General features: G+C 44.7%; 1 protein-coding gene across 4 annotated transcripts in view; it reads left to right on the top strand.

The window, feature by feature from the left end:
* Window positions 1-18713, top strand: part of E2f3 (E2F transcription factor 3) — a 79510-nt gene extending 60797 nt beyond the window's left edge. For 2 of the 4 annotated variants that reach the window (XM_048428018.3, XM_048428020.3), the window contains exons 2-7: window positions 4746-4857; window positions 6236-6437; window positions 7888-8046; window positions 12200-12314; window positions 14143-14278; window positions 15126-18713. In XM_048428018.3, coding sequence (XP_048283975.1) covers window positions 4746-4857; window positions 6236-6437; window positions 7888-8046; window positions 12200-12314; window positions 14143-14278; window positions 15126-15388 — 987 coding nt within the window. In that variant the 3' untranslated portion in view covers window positions 15389-18713. Of the gene's footprint in view, window positions 1-4745; window positions 4858-6217; window positions 6438-7887; window positions 8047-12199; window positions 12315-14142; window positions 14279-15125 lie in introns of all 4 variants that reach the window. The other 2 variants (XM_048428017.3, XM_048428019.3) reach the window with 1 other exon arrangement.
* The last annotated feature ends 5801 nt before the right edge of the window (window positions 18714-24514 follow it).

Here is a 24514-nt window from a genome sequence, read left to right as displayed (position 1 = left end):
TGATACACACACACATCAATAACAACTAAAGTGACACCGGTTTACTATAAGTTTTCAGATGTCTTTATGTGGCAGTTTCCCAAGCTTCTCATATAAACCCTGACGAGGCATACCAGCCCTGGGCTCTTGAAAACGTTCCTAGGTCTTCTACTTTCCCGCTTTCTCACGTCAAATGGAAGCTCATAGCAACTGCCATACAAAGTGATCGTGAAATGACAGGCATAGTCAGGTACAAAGTGTTAATAACATCCGTGTGTTGTGAGCACTCAGATTTTACTGACTTGCTCATACGAAGGTCTGTATCAGGACCCTTCTTGTCCTATGCAGTCCTGTTTCGTCTACCTTAAGTTAAAGAGCTCAGTCCCCAAGACATGCTACGTCCAGTGCCAGCCCCAAGCCCCAGGTGGCTTTACCTGTGCTTCCAATTGAACCAATTGCCATGGGCATTTTACTTACCCCTATTGGCTGCTTATGAAGGATATCCCTGAGGAAAGAGATGAGGAAGATGGGTGGGGTGAGGTACACAGAAGGGGTGAACCTATTGTACATCCTCTTGGTTACCAGTCTCCATGTTTACTTACTCAGAACTTCCTAAACCCCATCTTTTGAGTTTTTAGTAGAAGCTTCATTATGTAGGTATGATCGGTTTAATTATTGACCACTGACTAACCAACTCAACCATCACCCCTTTCCCTGTCTGAAAATTGAAGTTGGTACTGAAATCCCTGTTATGCTCAGAGACTGTCAGTTCCCCATAGGTCCTTGTCTCGGATGCTGTTTCCCAGCTGGTGGGGGTGTTTGTTATGGGGTCGTGGAAACTTTAGGACCTGGGTAGAGGACGTAGGTCACTAAGGGCAGGCCTAAAGGAATTCTTGTCCCTAGTCCTGGCCACTCTGCTTCCCCGTTTGGTATGATGTTAGCCTCCTCCACACTCCAAATGACAGACACTCCACCACACCTTCCACTCCCCACCTCCACCATGCCTTCCCCTCTGTGATGGACTGGAATTCCTAAAACCATGAACTGAAATAAACCTTTCCTCCCTTGTTATTTCTGTCAAGTATTTTGCCACAGCAGCCCAAAAGGAGTATAAGTCCCAACCCTCTGGTAACCACCATCGCTCAACTCATTAACACACCAATGACAGGTCACTAGAAAAATCCATAGTGAAAATGAAGGCCAAATACATCTTTCACCAAGATGCTCACACTGTGAGCAAAGAAAAATGCCAGACTGAAGAGACTTTCATCAGCATAATAGTGGAGGCAGAGATCTCCTGCACTATTCAGTCTAGCATTTTGTTTTACTAAGTATATATGATTAAATTTGCCATGTTCAGCATTTAAAACGATGCTTTATCATAGATCAAAATTCTTAGCCTTTGCCCACGAGTCCGGTTACTATAGGCATGTTCAAATCAGGGACTCATAGAAAGCATGTGGTGCATTCAAGTCTAGTTCATCCCTCCCGTTCATGAAATGGACGGGATAGAATAATCCAACAGAAATGCCTGTTTAAGAAAGTGTAAAGCACCATATAGTGATCACTTTCTATGACCATTGTGTCTTCAGGGATGGTGGTTATGGCCTGACTTGATGGGGATGTGATGATGGATGGAGCTGCTAATGGCCTCCCCTGTTGGCTCTGGGAAGGCTGTTTTGGACGGCCTTTCTTCCATAGCTTGTTTGTGGTGTGGGTCTCTAAGCCTCATGGTTAATTCCCTTAAGAGACTGAGGCATTGCAGGCCTTTTGCTCTCTCAGCGAACATTTAGTAGACTGTCTGGTATTTAGAATTGGTTTACTTTGTTGATGCTTAGTAACCAGAGTCACACATGGAAACTAGTTCTGGTGACTGAAGTTAGACTTCAGTCTCTTAGCAACAGACCTCTGGGAATTCCCTGGCCTGAGACTTTGTGCTTCCTTAGGACTTTGCTTCAAAGCAAAACAAAATGACCTAGGGCGATGAGGCAAAATTCGCTTGTACCTGGGCTGCTGGCCAGAGGATAGATCTTGACTTAAGGAGAGCATAGATTTGGGGCTTAGGAGCTTTGGATCCCAAACTTCCAGCTTTGTCTTTGATTGACTTTGCCTTGGGAGGAGACAGTTGTCTGAACCCTTTGGATTACTTTTCACAAAGAGGACCAGAACACAGTAGCTTACTTTCAGGTAGTCTAACCTCAAAGTAAGACTTTTCTTTCTGTAACAGCTTCCCAGTAGCCACGAGAAGTCATGCACGCACATGCGAGCACACGCACACCTTATCAGTCTACAGGAGACGATTTTATTGACTAAAGCAACAACAACAACAAAAACCTGGAGAAGACCAATTATTGCTCCTGTTACATGAACCAACTCAGTCTCTTTTCTCTCTATCCCTGTTTTCAAGTCTACAACTTTTTGCCTGTCGTTCTAGGAAAATTCTTAAAAGTCCCTTCCAACCCCAGCTTTGGCCTTATGCCATGCAACCTGTTGGATGCTGGGCGGGCAGCACAGCCATTAGGCAAGCCCAGGTATATTCGAATGCACTCGGGCTCTGAGAGGAGAAGGCTGGTTGTCCAGAAATGGAACATTGGCCAAGAAAACCAAAAACCACAGAACACGCATGGATTGGACAGGGGAGTTGGGAGCGGGAAATGAGACCAGGAAAGCAAATTGCTGAATTATCCTTCCTGGGCCATTTGATGAATGCTTGCTTAACCCTGTCCAGTAGAAAGATAATAAGCACACATGCAAACTGCAGAATACTCTATAAAGCCAAAGTATCTTCTTTAACATAATCAGTATCAGTATTAGTGAGGTGTTGGGCTGGGGGAGATAGCTTCATGCCTGTGACGACCTGAGTGGATTGTGATACCAGCACTGGAGAGACGGAGACGGGTGGATTCGTGGAGCTCACTGGCCAGCTGGACTAACCTAATCTACACATTCCAGACCAGTAAAAGAATTTATCTTTTAAAAAATCCAATATGGGTAGCACCTGAGGAAAAACACCCACGGTTGTCCTCTGGCTTCTATACCTACAAAACTCATAGACTATTTTACTTATATATTTGAAATCCAATGTGTACTTTAGACTTGTAGAGTGTGTAGATTGGGACAACTCGGAGGCCAGTGGCTACTGCTGTGGACTAGGTTAGCCATAAACTTTCTGTTAGCAAGCCAGATAACCATCATCCTCTGTCTGGTCCATTACCTGTTTCCTATATCATAGGTTGTAGTTGGGTTGTGTTGTTGTTGTTGTTGTTATTTTGTTTTAACTCTAGGGTCCTGTCACCCAGCTCCCAAATAAATACACAGAGATTTAATCTTACTTATGAATACCCAGCCTTAGCTTGGCTTGTTTCCAGCCAGCTTTTCTAACTTAAATTATTCCATTTCTCTTTAACTATGTTTTGCCTCTGGGCTTTTTTTTTTTTTGTAATTTTATTAAATTATAAAAGTTTCCATTTCCGCCCCTCCTCCCACCACCCCCTCTGGGCTTTTTTCCTTTATTCTTTCTTCCCTTCTTACTCCACAGGTGGCTGTGTGAGTGGGCCCTGGCATCCTCCTCTCCTCCTTTTCTCGCTCCTTGTTCTCCCTCCCCCAGCCTAGTTTTCGCCTTCTATTTATTCTTGCTGCCTGGCAACCACACCTATCCTTTCTCCTGCCTTGCTATTGGCCATTCAGCTTTTTATTAGACCAATCAGGTATTTTAGGTAGGCAGAGTAACACAGCTTCACAGGGTTAAACAAATGCAGCATAAAGGAATGCAACACATCTTTGCATCATTAAACAAATGTTCCACAGCATAAACAAATGTAACACATCTTAAACTAATATTCCACAACAATAAGCAGTTGATAAGAGACCTGAAACTGCAGATCTCACTTGAAGAAGCTATCCTAAAGGGAGTTTGCTACACATTGTCCTGCTGGATGTCTGGTTGGAGACACCTTGCTTTAAACACCCACCATAATAATACAGTACTTCCCCAACGTCGAGTCTTCTATCTTATCATCTGACTGCATCCTGAGAAGGAAGAGATTTTCATCCATCTTGCTTACCGAGGTTTCCAACTACAGTTCCCAGTGTGCAGAAGATGTTAGATGGATATTGAGTGAAGTGAAAAATAAGATAAAAATGTGTGTGACAGCTTCTCGCTTGCCAGATTTAATGATAAGCCAGAGGACGTGCTGTTGGTTGTAGCTCCTGATGATTTATTTGTAATGTTTATTTTTCTGATGAAGGGCCTGTAGCTAGGCGTGTTGCTCTAAATCACGCGTTTGATGAATGTATATAGAAAGAGTGATTGAAAACCTTCAGACCCAGGCTCTTCGCCACGCTCCAGGATGCAATGATAAATGACAACTGTCTGTCTTGCAGGAAATGAGAGGTGGATAAGTAACCAAAACTGGGTATAAGTAAACAGTGTCTGAGGAGCACAGAAAAGGGTATCCAACCAAGTCAGATTGGGAGATACCCACGAATGTGAACTTACGTTCCATAATGCATGAGTTTTTCTTAGCAGCCAGCCCTGTGCCCAGTTGAGTCAGTAAATAAATGATTAAGCCATAGCGGAGGAGTCACTTTGTTTGCCCATCCAAGTGTGGGGATGCGAGCACCGCCGGGGAAGGGAGCTGGTGTGACAGGTTGGCCTTCTGAGTAAGACCCCGACTGTGGGGCATGACAAGCCACGGGGTGGGATAGAGGCGGAGAAGGAGGACACCAACAGGACCAGTGACAGCCCTCTCACTTTCTGATTACAGGCAAAGCGAAGGCTGGAGCTGGGTGAGAGTGGCCATCAGTACCTCTCAGATGGTCTGAAAACTCCCAAGGGCAAAGGAAGAGCCGCACTGCGGAGTCCTGATAGTCCCAAAAGTAAGGGTGCTTTTATCCGTTTCCCTGTGCTCCTTGGTGTGGGACTCCCAACTTGCAAAGCTTGTGGCTGGAAGGATGCCAAGGCGTGAATAATTTTGGCATGTTTCTTTATTTCTTCCTGTGCCTATCCAAAAAAAAAAAACTATACAATGTCTCCTGGCACCTAGCAAATGGCGATAGTCGCTCCAGTACCTGGATGCGTTTATTTGCGTTTTGAACTAGTCATATTGTCATATTTAACTTTCACTCCCTTTCATGGATGTGACCTAAGAGAGCAAGAAGGGTGGAGACGAATGTGGTGGGGTAAGTGATGTCCCTGTCAACCCCCTTCTCTAGCTCACCACACAGCAGCTTAGGAACTGGGGAAGGTTGGTCAGGAGAGTTCTTGTCTAGCACAATGAGGCCTGGGGTCAATCCCCAGCACCATGTAAACTTAGTGTGGGAGCATCTGGGAATTAGAGTGGGGAAGGATCGGGAGTTCAAGGGTGTCCTCAGCTCCACGAGTTCAAGGCCAGCTTGGGATACACAATACCTTGTCCTTGGAAGGGGGAAAAGGGAGACAGAAGTAGATTACCCAGTAAGTCACAGCTAATTTCTGCCTCCGTGGACCCTGTCACCATGTCATTAGAGAGAGAAACAGATACATTATAAATAGCCAGATATTTCCTAGTTCAGCACTTAATGCAAAAGCTAAGTTAGACTTGGCTCTTCTTTCCCTATAGATTCACAAGTACGCATGCACCGACTGTGTGGCTGTGTAAGGCTGTCTGTGTAAGGGCTGAACCTCAACCTGAGCTCCTGAAGGAGAGTAGCACGGAGCTAAATAGCGGCATTTTGTTTAAGAGGGGTGACAGCTTGAACTTTTTGAGGTAGTCTTGATCCGTATAAGACTTGTTCTGTAAGAAAAACTAACAAGTGATAACACCCCGGTGCCTGAGCAGCTAGTGGCTCAAGTCTGTTTTGAGACCCAGTTTTGGACCAAGTGGTAACCTGGCTCCGTTAGCTTGGGCTTCTTAAGTGAGACTCTCTGAGGCCACGTCACTCTTTCATCCATTCAGCAGATACTTTTGAGCACCTAAGTGTGAGGTATTTCATTTCCCAGAAATAGGGGAAGGGAAAGTAGGAACCTGATGGAGCCCAAGGACATGTTATTGCCCCACATAAGAAGTCTGTATTGTCTCTTCCCTTCCTGATAAAGCCATGTCAGAGCTTTTGTAGCTCACCCCAGACAGCACCAGCTTTGCTTCAGATACTAATCCGGCTGCCTTGGGAAAGAGGGCTTGCTTAGCTGCGAAGAAACCCTTCATTTCTTTACCTTTCCCCCTATCCCCCACCCGTTCGGTTTTTGTTTTTCTTTAAGCTCCAAAATCTCCCTCAGAAAAAACGCGGTATGATACGTCACTCGGTCTGCTCACCAAGAAGTTCATTCAGCTCCTGAGCCAGTCGCCTGATGGGGTCCTGGATCTGAACAAGGCAGCAGAGGTGCTCAAAGTGCAGAAGAGGAGGATTTACGACATCACCAACGTGCTGGAAGGCATCCACCTCATTAAGAAGAAGTCTAAGAACAACGTCCAGTGGATGTGAGTAGGGGTCCCCTTCTTCCAGGCACCAACTCTTCAGGGGGCATTTGTGACTGCCTCAGTTTCTCCTAATTTCAGTTCCCACATTGAGACCCATACATCTCCCCCTTAGCCCTCCCTCCGTTTCTCCCTCCCTCCCTCCCATGTAGGAAGTCAGGGCTGATGATGGAGCTCAGTTAGTAGAATGCTTGTCTAGAAGGATGAAGCCCAGGGTTCAACCCCCAGTTCCACGTGAACTAAGTGTGGTAGTATTCAACACAGGCAACCAGAAGTTCAAGATCACCTTCCAGTCCATAGGGAGTTCAAGGCCAGCCCAGGATATGTGAAACCCTATCTCAAACAACAACAAGGAAACAAAACAAAACCTGTCTTTTAGCATAGAGGCATCTTCTGTAGATATGCTGGATCTGTATCTGATTAGCATAAATCCCAAGGATTGAGGAATTCAGTAGAACTCTGCAGTTGTAAAAACAGATTCATTTCTGGTTCTGATAGATTAACACACTTCCTCTGTCAATGAGGGCAAGACTTAAGTGTCTGGGTTTCTACTGCAGAGACATGTGTCCCAGTGTATCTGATTCTTGATAATGTTATTTGTGAATCCTGGACAGAGCCAGGCATTCTATAAGTACAGCATTAACTATGAAATCATATTAAAAGGATCAAAACTGTTTGAGGAATGTTTTAAATATATATGTAATTTGGCAAGGTGACTCAGCCAGTAAAAGGTTGCCTCGAAAGCCTGCCAACCTAGATTCGATCCATGCATTAAGGCAGGAGAGAACCAACTCTAAAGAGTTATTCGCTGACCTCCATACTGCCAACACAGTATGGTGTGTCCACATCCTTGCAATAAATGAAGAAAACAAAAATCTGTCTAAATACAGTCAAGGGCTGAGGTGGTAACTCAGTGGCAGAGCATTTGTGTTTAAAAAAAAAAAAAGGCCCTGTGTTGGAAAAAACTGAGTGGATTTCTAAAGCAACTTGTGTGTGTGTGTACTGGGAACTGTGGACGCGCTTTGACCTGTGCCTTAGAGAAACCTGTTGACGGCTGATCTTTGTTCTTGCAGATGCGTGACACACCTGCCTCTTTTGCCCCCGGGGATGCATGGATTAGGTGGTGGTGGTGGTGGTGGGAACCAGGTGGCTGGCTTTTTTGCCCTCAGAATTTGAGACTTCTGAACAAACAGGCTTTTTTTTTTTTTTTACCACCCCTTGGGAAAAGGACCCTGAAAATTACTATTTTCACCTGGTCTCTCTGGTGTGTGAAAGGGCATGGCTGTGCAGATGTGTCTCTGAAGTTCCGCTCAGCCCTTGGCTGACAAACAGCATGGCCTTCCATGACACGGGGGAGGGGGAGTCACTGACCCCGTTGGTTCCCCCCACACACACACACACACACACTTTAACTCCTGTAAAGCGCCATAAAGGATCTGTGTTTGTGTTCTAGGGGCTGCAGTCTGTCTGAGGATGGGGGCATGCTGGCCCAGTGTCAAGGTCTGTCCAAAGAAGTGACCGAGCTCAGTCAGGAAGAGAAGAAATTAGATGAACTGATCCAAAGCTGCACCCTGGACCTCAAACTGCTGACCGAGGATTCAGAGAATCAAAGATATCCTTTATGCCGCTGGCGGTTAGACCCTTTCATACTGTTTCCAGAGCCAACAGACGGGCTTGGTCTCCAGGGAGATGGGTGTTACTATGGCATCACGCAAACAACCGTTGTGTGTGTGTGTCTGTCTGTCTGTCTGTCTGTCTGTGTCCACTTAGCTTTACTACAAAAGACAGCATTTTTAATAAAGTAACTTTGGACTGTATGGTATCATTATCGGTGTTGGAAGCCAAGTGAGAACTGTTTTAAAGCATGTATTCATGTGTGGCTGAACATATAGATATGCTGAACACACTATTAAAATAAAGCAGAAGGTGTCAGTATTAATATTAATGGCAGCATTAGGCAGGTTTGTCTTCGGCTTCCCAGATTTTTGGTGGGTGTTAGCTGTCACTGTTGGGGTTCTCGCTTTCTATTTTCTTTTCGTCAGACATTGTAGCAATTGGAATTTACTCAATCTGTCTGATTGGGCTACCGTTGAGACTAGGAAAAGTATACTGTAGCGGGGTGTGGTGGAACTGCCTGTAATCTTGACAACCGAGAAACTGAATCCTGAGTTCACAGCTACCCTACAATAGCAAGGCCCTGTCTCAAGAAAAAAAAAAAAAAAAAAACAGAAAAGAAGAAATTACACTTTGTGATTTGTGCATTTGAAACACAAGGGCAGAATTATGAGGAGTTCAAAGCCAATCTGAGCACTATAGCCAGTTCAGAGTCAGTCAGGGGTACATGAAATCCTGTCTCAAATGAAAAAGAAAGATCAAGAATCCAAGATTGTCCATGCCTGCCTAGGGAGTTTGAGGCCAGCCTGGTCCGAGTGAGCTGTTGTCTTTAAGGAACAAAAGAACGAGGTGTGGTGGCTTATGCCTTTAATGCCAGCATTTGGGAGGCAGAGGCAGGTGGAGTTCAGCCCAGCCCAGCCTACATAATGAGTTCCAGACCAGCTAAAACTACGTAGTGAGTATATCCTGTCTACCTTGTCTCAGAGAATTAAATAAATAAAATTTCAAGAATGGAAAGAGCCTGGCATGGTGGTACCCTCTAGTAACCCCAGCGCTCAGGAGGTAGGCAGATCTTCGTGAGTTTGAGGCCAGCCTGGTCTACATAGCAAGTTCTAGGCCAGCCAAGGCTGCACAGTGAAGGCTGCCTTTACATGAATAAATGAATGGGGTGACTTGGTAGGTCAAGATGCTTGCCTCCAAGTGTAAAGATATGAATTCAAGCCCTGGTACCCACATGGTAGAAAGAGAGAACTGACTCCCACACATTGTCCTGACCTCAGAACCCCACTGTCACGTGCACTGTGGCACACATACCCTCTCATTCACATGCTAAATAAGCACATAAGAGCAAATTTTGTAAAAGAAATCAATAGTAGAGCTATTAAATTCACTGTTTAATTGGAACTCCATCATGGGAAAGCCGTGAGCTGTCCTGAATATGTGGTTTATAGCATTGTCTCCCACTGACTTTCTTTGGGGCCCTTTTTCAAAAAAAAAAAAAAAAAAGTTTCTTTAGGGAAAACAAGAAACGGATTTGGAGGGGGAGAGCTGCATCACAAGCACTTTTACGTTTGTAAGATTAGCAAATATATTTATGAAATTTCTCTCAGCCCTCTCTTCAGTTCCCGGTCTGGTACAGCTTGTTCAGAGATGTGTTGAAATTTCCCTTCCTACAGCTTGTTGAATAATTGTGGATGAGTTTTATTTTAGTAAGCTCTTGTTACATAGCTTTTTGATGGTGGACTCAAGGTTAAAAACCTGGTTATCAGTAATTTAGTATTCTCAACAAAAGCAAGGACCATCCACTATTCCCAAAAAGCCCCCATTGACTTCTTTGGTAGGCTAAGTGGTGACCTAAAGCCTAGAACCTTCCAAGAGCACCATACTTAATTCCGTCTTAACTGCTAAGATTTGAAGAAGACAATCTGTAGTACAGGCAAGCGTGCGTGTGCGTGTGCGTGTGCGTGTGTGTGTGTGTGTGTGTGTGTGTGTGTGTTCATTCGTTTATATTTTAAAAGAATAATGGCACACCTCTAAGTTCAACGCTCTGGGAGACAGATGAAGGCAGATCTCTTGAGTTTGAGGCTAGCCAAAGTTACACAATGAGACCCCATATTTCAAAAAACAAAACAAAAATAAATATAAAAGTTCTGACTTCCACAGACATCAGGCATGCACACGGTGCACATACCCATATACAGCCAGATACAAGGCTTTATTTTTTAAAAAAAGGAGAAAGAAAGAAAAAGAAAATTAAGCTCACTAAAAGGCTAATAAGATGTCTCTCAATGGATAAAAGTGCACGCTACACAAACCTGGTTGATGCATTGAGTTTGATATGTGGAACCCATGGTGGAAGCAGAGGACCTGACTCAGACGTCGTCAGCTGACTACCACACTTGCCATGATACAGGCACATGGGCACGTGCGCGTGCGCACGCACACACAGACACACACACACACACACACTAATAATTTTTTAAGAGTGTTATATGTGTTCCTCCACATCCATTATCAAGAGAAAGCCTTGAGCCTGTTGTCGCTGCTGCTAAATGTGTGTCTCTAGCTGAGTTTGTGTGCGTTCTTTTGTGACATAGTACGTACCATGCTTTTTCATGATCTCCTTTTAGCCTTGGCTTCCAGGATGCTTAAAGGGATTGCTCGGTACTTGGAAGTAACTACTGAACAAGAGTCATGAAATGTTCAGTTATTCTCTTTCGCTAAGTCATTGCATCTCCAATTCATTCGGCTGCAGAGCACCTGGGAGCTGCTCACCTCCTTGGGAACCTGAAATGTTCATGGTGTTAATAATAACAAGGGTGATTTTTCTAACAGAAATAATGATGCTCTGCTGTCTAGGCAATATGTAATCACCCCAGCGCAGGTGCGCTTGAGTAAACAACGCTGTCTGCCTAAGCGGTAGACTCTGTTCTTCCCCCGGTGTTTGCTGTTTAGTCATTCATTTGGTGGCTGCTGTCACTTGCTAATAGCAAGCAGAAGTAGCTGTTGTCTCAAAAATTTTTGATTAGTAAATCGTACTCTCCCGCCCCACCCCCAAAATTAAGACCATCTATCAATCAGTTTGATTGACAGGGCACTTCAGTGGAATTTATGGAATACTAGTATACAAGATCGGCAAGATAAAGTATAGATTTATTATTATTATTATTATTGAGACCATCAACCAGAAGAGCCATGGGGGAGCCCATTATTTGACGATCCAAAAGGGAAGGCATGCCTATTCTTTTAAGTCATAAAATGATGAATAATTTTTCCATGTGTCTGTTTTTTCTTTTATTTATTTTTTATTTTTATTCTTTGTGGATTTCACATCTTGCATCACAATGCCATTCATCTCCCATTTGCTTCTGCCCTCTGTCCTTGCAACCTCCCCCCCCAAAATAAGAAGTAAAATTTAAAAATAAAAACAAAAAAACAAAACAAACAAACTAAAATCTCGGCATGGGAGCTGTAGTGTGGCCCAGTGTGTCACACAGTCTATACTTTAGTCCATGCATTGTGTTCATTGCAATGAGTCATTGGTCTGGTTCAAGGCCCCCGGCTTCTGCTCCACCCTCGATACGCTGGGGCTCCTTGAATATCTTATTGTTGCCTTGTGTCATGGAGATCCTGGAGCTTTGGATCTGCAGGTCCAAGTCCCTTCCCATACTCCAGAAGTTTATTGATGATGCTGGGGTGGACTATCAGTTGTCCTGGTAACTGGGTTGGTCAGCTTGCCAGCTTTTCCTCCTCATCACCAGCCAGATGAGTCCTTCAGCACTGCCTAGGCCACCTCCCACAGTGTCGCAGACAGCAAGGAGCTGGGCTAGTCCTGCTCTCGCCCCCTCTGGTCCAGCTCATCCACACTCACACCACCAGAGCCAGTTCTACTGTTTTGCCCAGGCAAGTTGGAGGGCTCACCCTCTGGATTGCTTGGTGAGGGATAAGCCTAGCTCTTCCGTTCTCATGTCCCCAAGGTCGGCTCTCCTGCCTGTCCCAGGTGGCAAGCAGTGAGGGAGAGGACACATTTACCTTACCCTTGTCATCCCATGGAGTACCACGGACAGGAAGAGGGGAGCAGCTCTGTTTGGTCATTTTCATGAATGCTATATCTGTACAATTAGATGGAAAATGTCCTTAACACTTCTTACGTTAGCTTATGTTACATATCAAGATATTCGAAAAATTAGTGGCCTTAAAGACCAAACTGTTATAGTTGTGAAAGCCCCTCCAGAAACAAGACTTGAAGTGCCTGATTCAATAGAGGTAAGGAGACAGCGGCGCGATCCGTCTCAGAAAACATTCCAGAACACCTGAGATCGAAGAAACACTAGCTCATGGTTAAAGTCTGCCCACCCAAAGCACTGGATAGTTCTTTCCCATTTATTTTGACTAACCCAGAGTTTAAAAAGATCCAACAGTTTCCTGTTTATTAAATGCTCAAAGTGCCTGGTTTCAATTCAGAAGGGCATTCTGGTCACAGCAGTCTTTGATGCCTGCCTCTCTTCAGCGTTTCTTTTTCGCAATTTATTGTCTGGTGGTTCTGATCAAGTTGAACCACTTGAGAAATTTTATGTTGATTACCTTGTGTACGGACAGTTTCCACCATGAATAGAGCTCCAGGGGCTTTAGAAGTGACTCTGTGACTTAGCACATTTTTAAGAATTCTTAAAAATCGTTTGTAGTATGTTTACTTTGAGAAAATTAAATGGGACCTTGGGGTAATCAGTAGACAAGAATAGTGTAAGAAAGTAGAGTGGCATTTTTGTAATTGCTTTCAGGTGTTCTTTGATAAAAATCAGCCTAGACTGTAATTATAAGATAAAGGAACTGTGGTAAAAAGAAAATACCTGGAATATTAAAAAAATAATACCTAAAATGTTAAATTTACAAGGTAAACTTCTTACCTTAAGAAATTAAAATGTTGTGACCTAGATAAGGAAGGCCTCTGACTATTATTATACAGTGCTAAAGAGATGGCTCAGTGGTCACAGCACAGGCTGCTCCTCCAGAGGACCCAAGTTTGGTTCCCAGCACCTGTGTAGAAGGATCTGTAACTCCAAATGCAATGTCCACATTTGAACTTCGTCAGGTACAAGGCATGCACATGGCATATAGACATACATGCAGGCAGAACACCCAAACACATAAACTAAGAGTAATTTTTAAAAATAAAAGTTATAAAATCAAAGTAAATCTTGGGCTGGAGAGATGGCTTAGTGGCTAGGGGCACTGGCTGCTCCTTCAGAATATCTGAGTTTGATTCCCAGCACCCACACTTGGCAGCTCACAACCATCTGTAATTCGGTTCCCAGAAGATCCAGTGCCCTCTTGTGGCTTTCCAGAGCACCAACACGCATGCATGGTGCTGCATGGACGTGCCTACAGGCAAAGCATTCATACACATAAAAATAAATGAGTGCAGTTTTTAAAAACTCTCATAGGCCAGGTGGCTTACAAGCAACAAGTTGTTTTAAAATGAGTAAATAAAGGCATTTAAAAATCAGTATGGTTTATTCTCTTAGTCACCAAAACTCCTAGCACTTTAGAATGCTGTTTATAAGTTGGTTGTTAAGAGTTTAACATTAGAAAGTTTTACCATGAGGGAATAGTTTAGTGGAAATACATTCTTTGAAATGCTTAATAGACCTTTGAATAATTTGCAGGAAATAATATATCTAAAGAATACCTAGCCATCTCCCCTTCTCCCCCCCAAGAAATGATGTCTTTGTGGGATCAAAAACCTTTAAAGCTCCACGTAGTAGTTGGCTTTGATTTTGTGAGCAACATTGTTTCTTAGATTATTCAAGTAATGCACTCTACTATTGTACTACATAAACAGCCAGAGACAATATATGCAGGATGAGAATGACCAGAAACTCTGTCCCAATAAAACTTTATTTACAAAAAATGGTTGGTGACTTGGACTTGGCTGCAGTGGTTTGCTGCCCCTTGCGCTAGAAGAATGCCAATCCTGGCAAACTAAGAGTGAGGGAGCACAGTGAGCAGTGAATCTTGTTTGAGTTTTAGGATAGATAGGCTTTGGCTTTCATTTCTAAGTGACCTTGAGTTGACCTCTTACTTGTGTTCCTAGAGCCTACAAATACATTTGGCAAGTACCCAAGGGCCCATTGAGGTTTACTTGTGTCCAGAAGAAACAGAAACACACAGACCTATGAAAACAAACAACCAAGACCACAATGGGAATATCCCTAAGCCCACTTCCAAAGGTAAATATTCCACTATTGTCTTTTGAGAAACAATGTGTAAAAATGAAGGCGCCTGGAAGGATCCTCTTTCAGAATCACACACCTAAGTCCTAACAGATGCTTGGAACTACAAGATCATTGCCATTGTGAACAAGAATCACGTGTAGCCCATCAGACTGGCCAAAATAACCAAAGTGTTGGGCAGGGTCAGTGCAGAAAGGTGGGCCTGGAATTTATGGACAATACTAGTTGTTCTGTCATTCGCCATGTCAAAGGCCCCATGTGAGAAGGTGACATGCTTCTCTTTTGGAATCAGAAAGAGAGGTTCCAAGTCCATGCTGAATTGCTGCTGGGTCCTGGGTATCCACCAATTGGCCCACGGGGTGACCTGCAGCTGTCAATGCCTTTATGTTGTGTGGAGGGGGGTGAAAGAGGACCTTTTGTGATGAGAATAGTTTTTAAGTTATTATTACTAGTCTCCAGACTGAAATAACAATCTTAGTCAAAATGGTCCCTCATCCCTGATGAAGACCCTTTTCCCTGGTGTGTGGACAATGGCTAGAATGAGGGGTGAGGCTATCTAGATGGTATTGGGTTATCAGCTATGCTTGACCAGACGTCTCTCGAGTGATGCTTCTGAAATCATTAGGGGTGGAAGAGAAAAGCCTTCATCAGAACCTTGATCTCATCATCCTCCCCACTGCAGTGAGGAGAGGATAGGGTCAGCAAGCATCAGGAAGGTAGCTCGCTTCTCCCTCTTCCTACCACTGAGCTCCAGCTTAGATATAAAGACATGCACGTTCAGCCAGGAAAGGCAGATTTTTACATTTCTCCTAACTATGCCTCCTCCCCCTTTCTCCCTTTTCAGACTTGGCTTCTAACAACTCAGGACATAGCGACTGCTCCGTTTCCACAGCAAACCTCTCTCCTCTGACCTCCCCAGCCAACCTTTTACAGCAGACTGAGGACCAAATTCCTTCCAACCTCGAAGGACCCTTTGTGAACTTACTGCCTCCCCTGCTCCAAGAGGACTATCTGCTGAGCCTAGGGGAGGAAGAGGGCATCAGTGATCTCTTTGATGCGTATGATTTGGAAAAGCTGCCCCTCGTGGAGGACTTCATGTGTAGTTGATTGGGCTTTGTACAAACTGTCCTTACAAACCAATATTTTTTTATCACGGAATCAGAACGTGTATCGCAGTGTTGTCCCTTCCTACCTTCTTCCTCCAAGAGTATCATGAAGTAAACTTCAGAACAAAGCTGACATTTTGATGAATTATTATTATTATTATTTTATTATTTTTTTCCTAAACGCACAGTTGCAGGCTCCCTTGGGAAAGCCCTGCCTGGTCCCAGGCTCCAAAATCTTCCTGATGAGTCAGCAAGTGAGAAGATGTGCAATCAGGTGTCTCTCACCTGCCCTTTTCTCCCCTCCTTCCTCTCCTTCCCTTGCGGACTGGCTTGCTGTGCCTAACGGATGGGCTGTTGAATGGGGTCTGGCCACCCGGCCCGCTGGCAAACAGCACTCTCCCTTTGACAGCATTTCAAGCCGTGCCTTCTCTGCAGAATGCATGTCTTTGTGAGTCTGCTAACCTGGAATGGAATTCTGCCACAAATGCAAGCTTGAAGTCATGCAAAGGAATGACACGGATTTCTTCAGCTCTTAGGAATATTTAAATTACTCTCATAATTCAATGTAAGCTATGGGCCACGTGTCCCACTCGGAGGTTGCAAGAGCCTCCACAGCCTTTTGGATGAAGAACTTGTTTGTGAGTGCTCATTGCAGAGACTGAGACTAGGAGAGTTCTGCTGCTCGACGCTGTTGTGGATTTTCCTGTCTCCACACCCCACCTGCTTCCACTCCCCCCATCCTGCGTGTTTGTGAGTTTCCGGTTGATGACTTGCAACTTAGGAGTTCCTTGTGGGTTGTTTTAGAATTTTTATTTTTCTAGCTGCCATTGAAGCATTCCTGTGGCCCCCATCAACAATTTCAATTGAAGTGTTTACCTTAAAGCGGTTTTTTTGCAAATTCCTTTTCCTTTAGCAGAGGGAGAGAACCTCTCCTGATCAAAGCATCTAAACCTGGGCGACCTAAGGTCCACCAGCCTCTGCAAGGAGCATCCTCTGTCTTGCTTCCTTTCCCCGGAAGGAAGCTTGGAACGAGAACAGCTCTCGAGCTCACTGACTCGAGTGGCCCCCAGGGAGGCCCTCGGGCCAGATAATACAGCTGTCCCATGGGGCAGCAGGCATGGCTCCCTCCATCCTTGGGCTTCCCGGGCCCCTGCGACCGGGGAAAGGGCTCTAATGCCACACTCAGGGAGACCACTTCTCAGGATGGGGTCAGGTCGAGAGGCCCTAGGGAGAAAGGCATCCCATTGTGTGAGTGGCATTCTATCAGGGACACTTCCTGAAGTTGGGGCGAGGAGCTCCCACTGTGTCAGGGGGTAGACTCGTTCTGTCCAGAACCCATCACCCCTCCGACTGTGACTGGGTGAGTTGGGCAAAGGGAAAATGGGAGATAGGAAACGCAGTGATAGAATGCCAGGGCATCTCCGTCGTTACGCCTCAGGAATGGTGTCCCAAACTGGAGGCTTTGTGTCAGCTACGATCCTTCCAGTTACTTCCAAGAATAGCGTTCCCACTGGCAGGTGGCAATGGCCATCACGTCCTGGTGTTGACTATGGCATAGTACCTCAAATCCATTCCTTGGATGCTAAGGGCTGCGGAAATGAGTTAGTCATAAAAACTAACCTCCAGCTGAACGGTGTGAAACGCTATGTGCCTGACCCACCAGGGAGGCACGTAGTAGGCACTCAACTCATATACACGTAACCGTGTTGAAAATATCCCTTGGGAAAACATTTTACTAAACCACAAGAACCCTGGCCAGTTTACTCTAGATAGATTTCCACAATATGCAAAGCGGTGGTGGGGGGTGGAGTCCGAAGACACCGGCACTTTAAACTCTGTGTGTGGGTATGCGTGGTGTATGTTTGGGAAGAAAAATCAAAGGTGCAGACTATCTTCCTCTCTCTTCTTCAGCCTCCAGCCCCGCCTCCTCCCCTCACACACTCTGGACTTGGTACAGAATAATCCGTGTGGTCCGAGCTGAAGCACTGGGGTGGAGGAGGGAGGGGGAGCTTCGTGTTAAGTGCCTACTGGAAATGCACTGTGGGGTTTTTTCCTGTATGGGAAACCATTTATGCCAAGCTTTCCCCCCCGTGTCCTCTATTTATCTCATCTGGTTAGCTGCTTCTGCTTCTGGCTTTGTGTAATTCTCTCTGCCAGCTGCATCGAGCTGGGTTTCTTTCCCCCAAAGTCGAATGACTAAACTCACCTGGCTCCAGGTTGTTGTATGTTTGGTTGACTTTTCTTGTTGAAGCTATTCGTATTGTGATACCATATTTATTGTTTTAAGAAAGGAAAGGAATACTAATAAGTCTTCAAGAGTTCTTTTCATGCATAAGACTTTTCCAGTTAATGGGCTTAACTGGCGTAAGTAGAGGAGACATCCATATTATATTCTGTTTGCATTTAGGCGTTTTCTTTGCTCTTACTATCTGGCACACAACGTAGGTGAGAACTACAGTGTTTGTGTTCCTCTAAGTCCTGAGTGCAGGTTCCCTGGTACCCTTAAGTTGCTGCTACTTAAAGCTCACATGTGGGATGGCTGAACGTTACAAGTGTGCGAATGGTGATGGCGTGAGCCTCAGAGGATTAAACTGTATAAAGGGCAACACATGAGCTGTCAAACAGTGTTAGGCGTGTGTTTGTGTACATAGCAGTTTTATTTAAGTCGATACAGTCCGCTCACATTGCCATTATTTACCAGTTTTTGTACAGAGATAGCGATTCCTTTGTAAACACTGCCAGACTATTTTCTAGCTGGTTTGTAATTTTTTAAGACAACAGCCTTGGGTTTTGTTTTTTGTTGTTGTTGTTGTTGTTTGTTGTTGTTGCGCCTGTGACTCTTGTTTGCCTTTTGGTCGTACGTGTAGCTCTGTCTGTAAATAGAATCGCAGTATTTAAGGCTTTAGCTTTCAGGAAAAACGAAGTAAGAATCCAAGTGTGTGCATGACAAGTTGTGCGTATGAGAAGGGATCTGGAGGAAGATGCCTTGTGGAGGAAGTTGGGTGGCAGTTGGCAGGGTGTGGGAATGTCTTTCCTATGGGGTACATGCTTTTTGTAAAAAGGAAGTGTTTCTCCCAACGTTGGGAGTGCGCAAACTACTAATCAGTTTAGCTTTGTGTCGTATGCTAGTTAAAAAAAAATAAATAAATAATGTAATATAATGTAAAAATAGACAAACAAACAAAAAAAGCTTTTATGATGGATTTTGTAAATAGATTTGTTACAGGGTGACCTGTTCTAGCTGTGATCTTACCACTTCAAATGGATGTAATTTGAATAAATTTTGTATGGTAAAGGGTCAATAAAATGATTTTTTTAAGAGTTCAGACTTGTGGATGGATTTTCTTACATTATCTTAATCTCTCTATTTGTATGCGTGTGTTCGTGTACATGTGGTTATTTTTTAGGCAAGATGTTATATGCTCTAGGTTGGCCTCATACTTGCTATGTAGTTGAGTGTGGCCTTGAATTCCAGATCCTTCTGCATCTACCTCCTGAGTGCTAAGATTATCGGCCCATGGTGTGCTGCCATGCCTGGTTTGTTTTATATGTTGCTGGGAATTGACCTCCATTGTATGGCTATGCTACAATCTATTTAACCATCGATTGATGTATATTTAGCTTGTTTCCAGCTGTAGACTATTGGAATTCTAGGCCCTCTCTTTAATGTGCTTAAGTGAATGCTCTGGGTATTTTCAAAGCATGTATGAGTGGCATATCCTGTGTCTTCTTCCGCTCTAGAACATAGGTTCTATGAGAAAAAGTTTTCTGCTTTGGTCACTAATATGACCTCGGTCCCTAGAACAGTACCTGCGTGTACTAAGTTCCTAATGGGTACTTACTTGACAAGAGTTCTTAAACTGTAAAACATAGCCTAGGGCAACACCGTCGGTTCAGGGTGCTTTTTTGTTTTGTTGTGAGTGCTTTTGTACCTTTGCTTTTCTGTGTTTCCCAATCTTGAACTTCACGGTCATGTGTTCTCATTTGTGTCCATGTTTTTACACTTCATCTTTGTTCTGTGTAGAGGCCATGTTCACCCAGAGCTTAGGACCTGGCTTTTCTGTCACCTCACACAGCTGCTGTTCCTACCCAAGGATCTACATACGGGTCAGCAGGTCATCAAGTCTACGGTCAAGCCAGGGACAGGAACAGAACAAAGCAAAGATATTTTCCTTCAGCAGCCTGCTGGCACAAAGCGGGCAAATCAAAGAATTTCTCACCCACAAAAGCAGCCAAGAAGTTTAGACAGATGAATTTGAATCCAATCACATAGGGTTGGATTATATAGAAACACAGATAAAAGACAAGGATCTGTAAATGTTTCAGAATCATGTTTATTATATAGAAAAGGTCTCTATGGTGATGAAGCATCAGTAACATATAGAATTAGCAAATAAGAGCTGCAAAGCTAAGTAGATAAAGGCATTTACTGCCAAGCTTGATGACCTGAGTTATATTGCTGTGGCCCACACAGTGGAAGAAGAAAACTACTGACCGCTGCAAGTTGTTCTCTGACCTCTAACATGTACACACATCATAGATAGATAGATAGATAGATAGATAGATAGATAGATAGATAGATAGATAGATAGATAGTAGCAAGTAAGATAATTAACAGCAAAGTATATATTCACTCATTTAGGTGAGTGGTTGTTTGAATGAACAGAAAGTGATGGTTTGGTGCCAGGTACTGTCCTAGGTGCTAGAGTTGATAGCGTGTGGGGAGGGCATAGTGACTTGGCAGAGGAAGAACTTTTAGCTAAGAGAAGCAAATGTGGATCTTTTCACACTTCCCTTTCTAAAGCCATTTGTGGAAGACATAGAAGAACAGATGGCTAGAGGCAGAAGCCGAAAGGAAGGGTTGGATACAGCCCTGTCACTGGGGAGCTGTACTGAGGGAGGGTGGTTTGGGGCAGTGCCCAGTCTCAGGCCTGTGCGTCTGAATGCAGGAATGCTCGGAGAAGATTGCCCAGATAGGCACAGTTCTGACTGCTAGACCGACTGGTCCCTCGTCTGCAAGGGAGGGTAACCTCATCCTAGCTCAACTATAACCTCAACGTGAAGAAAATAACAAGATTCAGTTGTCAATCCATGTGGTTTGAGTAGAGCACGCCCCCTGCATGTTCATGTGCGTCAACACTTGGTCTCTACCTGATGTCACTCCACTAGTAGGCTGTGGAACCTTAAAAACGACTTTTAATATATTTTATCACTTAATATGTATGGGGTAAGTGCACATCTATACAGGCACCCTTGAAAGCCAGAGGCATTGGATCCCCTGGAGCTGAGCCACTGACGTGGTTGCTGGGAACTGAACTTGGAACCTCTCTCTACAAGAGCAATATGTGCTCCCAAGCACTGAGGCCTCGTTTCAGCCTTAAAAGATGGAGTTTCACTGGAGGAAGTGAGTCACTGGTGGTGGGCCTAGAGGGTAGGCCACATCCTGCCCATTCTTTCTGACCACAAAAGCAGTATATAGTCAGTGACTTTAAAGCTCCATGTGTTCCTCGCCATGGTGGACCAGATCCCCTTTAACTGTAAACCTTCAATTTGCATTTTCTCAAATATTTGGTCACAGCAATAAGAAAAACAACTAATATGGTCATCATTAGAGACCTTCAAGAATTCCTGCACTGACTAGCTAGAATTAACTGAGTAACCTACAGATTGCTTCTAGAATCTACTGGGGCTGCGTATGGGTGTCAGCAGAAATTCTGCAGTTACATAGCAGCTTTCTGGAAGGTTGGTTTCTGCCACCAGCAAAGAGGAATTGACTTCTTGGAGTGCATCAGAATTCTTGGAACCAGAGCAGCATTCAAGTTCTGGGGTACCATGGTGTTCTTGAACTTTCTCCCATACAACTCCCTGAGTGAGAAGAATCAGGCTAAGAAGGGAGAGGTGGTAATCCCAGGAGAGAAGGAAAGAAGACGCAGAGACACTAAGACTTGTTTGGGCTGAGCTACCCTGGGGACCTAGAAATCAGGAACACTCACAAGTCAGGAAAGCTTAGAGCACCCTGCAACAAGGTCTAGGTGGCGGGCATCCAGATAGAGGTCTTTTTGATGGAAGAATTAGACAGAGACAAACCTCGATGATTAGATATGAGGGTCTGGCTATAAATGGTGTGCTGGGGGTCAGTAGGCTACGCTCTGAACTCTGAGCTGAGGTCTGCTCCATGTCCACTTTCTTCAGCTTCCTCCCATTGTGTGGTTTATTGCTGGATGATCTCTGAAAGCACTAAGCCAGGCAGGCAAAAAAAAAAAAAAAAAACCCACCCTGCAGTCCGTCCGTCCCCCCAGCAAGAGCAGAACTGATTTGTGCTCTCCTCGCTGACACACTGGAAGTGTGCTCCTTCACTTGGACATTTACATCGCACGCGGGATGCACACACCTGGGAGAGGGGGCCACTGGAGCAAGTGAGACTGTGCCTGGGGCAGTCTGACTGCCGATTGACCATGGGGCCAGACGTCCAGCGCAGTGGGGCAGTAGTGGCCGCCACTTGACGGTGGGGAGAGATAAAATGTGCAAGGCCCTCTGATGAGTGCTGGAGCAGCCAGATCTCACGTCCACAGACACCACCCACCTATACAGTGGGAAGAAGGAAGAACTGCAGTAGATGGTTTCAGCTCCTCCCCTAGACCTCACAGATTCAAATGCAAGAGGGACCAAAAAGAAATTTCTCCAATTTCTATTTTCCTTGTCCCACTGTGACTTTTAATATTTTTTCTATCTTATTTTTAAGTCTTGGCCATTTCTCTTCCATCTGACTTTGTTGACATAATTTAGTTGTATTGTATTGGCCTCTATGTATACACACACATATGTGTACTTGCCTGTGGGGGCCAGAGAGAGCATCAAATCCCCTGGAGTGGAGTCACAGGCCCTGGTGAGCCACCCAGTGTAGGTGCTGGGAACTGAACTTGGGACCCCTGGAAGAGCAGCAAGCCAGCAAGTGTTCTTCCCCACTGAGCCGTCTCTGCAGCCCACTACTAGATGGTTTTCTCTCGCTTCTCTTGCTTTTCCTTTGTTTGTGCTTTCTTTAATTGTGCTCTTCATTACTTCTCTCTCTCTCTCTCTCTCTCTCTCTCTCTCTCTCTCTCTCTCTCTTTCTCTCTCTCTTTCTCTGGTTTTTCAAGATGAGGTTTCTCTGTAGCTTTGAAGCCTGTCCTGACACTAGCCCTTGTAGACAAGGCTGGCCTTGAACTTACAGAAATCCGCTTGCCTCTGCCTCCCAGGTACTGGGATTAAAAACGCGTGACACCACCTCCTGGCTCCTTTTTGTTTTTTATCTGTTCTACTTTTCCTCTTAAGAGTTTTTAACTTTATGCGTTTCCTATACTATTTTTCCCTCTCTCTTTGGTGTAAGGGTGTTTATTGGCTTGCGATTTTTTTCCAATATGCTGCTGTTGTGGAGGCTTGCTTTCTCTTTAGTAGTGCTGGGTATTGAGCTCTCGGGGCAGTTGTGGCACACGCCTTTAATCCCAGCACTCGGGTGGCAAAGGAAGATGGATCTCTGAGTTCAAAGCCAGCCTGGTCTCCAGAGGAGTTCTAGAACAGTCAAAGCTATGCAGAGAAACCCTGTCTCGAAAAACATAAAAAAAAAAAAAAAGATTGCTCATCCAGATCTAGAAGAGATCTCCGTCCCTGCAGATGCACAAATGTTCACAAAGAAACCAACACACAAAAACAATGAAAAAGCCAAGCAAGGACGCCTCCAAAAGCTGCTCTTGAATCAGGAGACCTGAAATGCCAACTAGTTGAAAGATCCCTGTCCTGGGTTGCTTTTTGTTTCTATGACAAAAAAAAAAAAAAAAAAAAAAAAAAGATTAAAAGAAAAAAAAAAACCTGATCGAAACCCACTTTTAGAGGAAGTGGTTTATTTCAGCTTAGGTTTGTGGCAGCCGATCTGGGTTGGTGACCGCCTCCAAAGCAGCTTTCACATAAGCTGCTGAGCACGCGTGTGAGGGGTTTTCTCGATCAGATTATCTGAAACAGGAAGACCCACAGTAATGTTGGTGGCAGCACAGATAAAAGGAAGTGGAAGAAGGAAGCTTTTTGTTTTTTGTCTCCTTGCATTTGCTCTTGATGACACGTTGATCTAGACTGTGACTGAAGCATTCCTTCCCCTACGTGATAATCAAGTTCTTCCAGCTTCCCGTGGGGATGAAGACCAGCCGCTCTCCAGGAATCCTCTAGGCCTTCAGCACCAGATTGGGACCGCTGAGACATTCAACCAGGGAATGACAACTACTGGATTTTCAGTGTGTGACAGCCATTGTTGAAACCCAGACCCTGTACTCTAGTTCTGCTCCTTTAGTGAACCTGGACTCACACAAGGTCACAATTCTGCATCCAGGGAAACCAGGTGTTGCGGGGGGCCATCCTGTCCCGCAGGAATGAACGCCACCAAAAACGAGAATTCCTTCTCTGGTCACATCTTTATTTGGAGCATTTCCTTGAGGAAAATTGGGGGAAGGGAAGATAGAGCAGGGACGAGAGAAAGCTTAGAGAGAGGAAGTAGGGTCCCGAGGCATCTGCTTTTAAACGGTGGAGCAGCTTGAACGCTGTCCTGATTGGTTAATGCCATTCTGCTGGTCTGAGCATGTGCAGGCAAGGGTGCAGGCAGGGTTGCTCAGCCCCACGTGGCTACCTCCAAACTGCAGGACCACCTGTGCCTCCAGGTGGCTCCCAACATCTCCCCCTAATTATTGTCTTTAAGAGCAATAAGGCAAAACTATTTTCCAATCTGGTCCCCACCTAGACGCAGCATGCCAAGGATATCTCTGCTCCCACCCATCTCCAAGGAGGGAGAAAGGCAGAATAGAGTCAGTCAGAAAATTGTTAAGAGATAAGAGGTTGCACAGGGTGTTGCTCAAGTCGATGGTGTGAAACAGCTGCTCTTGGCACTGCCCAGAAGGTCATCTCTGCTGTCTCCGCACGAATCTTCCACAGCAGGACATTTAGCATCCACTGGGTCATCTTTCTTCTTTACTTCTCTCGTCAGTCTTGCTGGCATAATTGAACTCAGGACCTTTGGAAGAGCAGGCAGTGCTCTTAACCTCTGAGCCATCTCTCCAGCCCCTATTCAGATGGAAAAACCTCTAGGTAACATTGTTTATTTCACCCG

The sequence above is a fragment of the Myodes glareolus genome, chromosome 14 (assembly GCF_982192425.1).
Source record: "Myodes glareolus chromosome 14, mMyoGla1.1, whole genome shotgun sequence".
Taxonomy (NCBI): domain Eukaryota; kingdom Metazoa; phylum Chordata; class Mammalia; order Rodentia; family Cricetidae; genus Myodes; species Myodes glareolus.
Note: the sequence above shows the minus strand (reverse complement) of the source record. Positions and strands in the feature narration are given on the sequence as shown.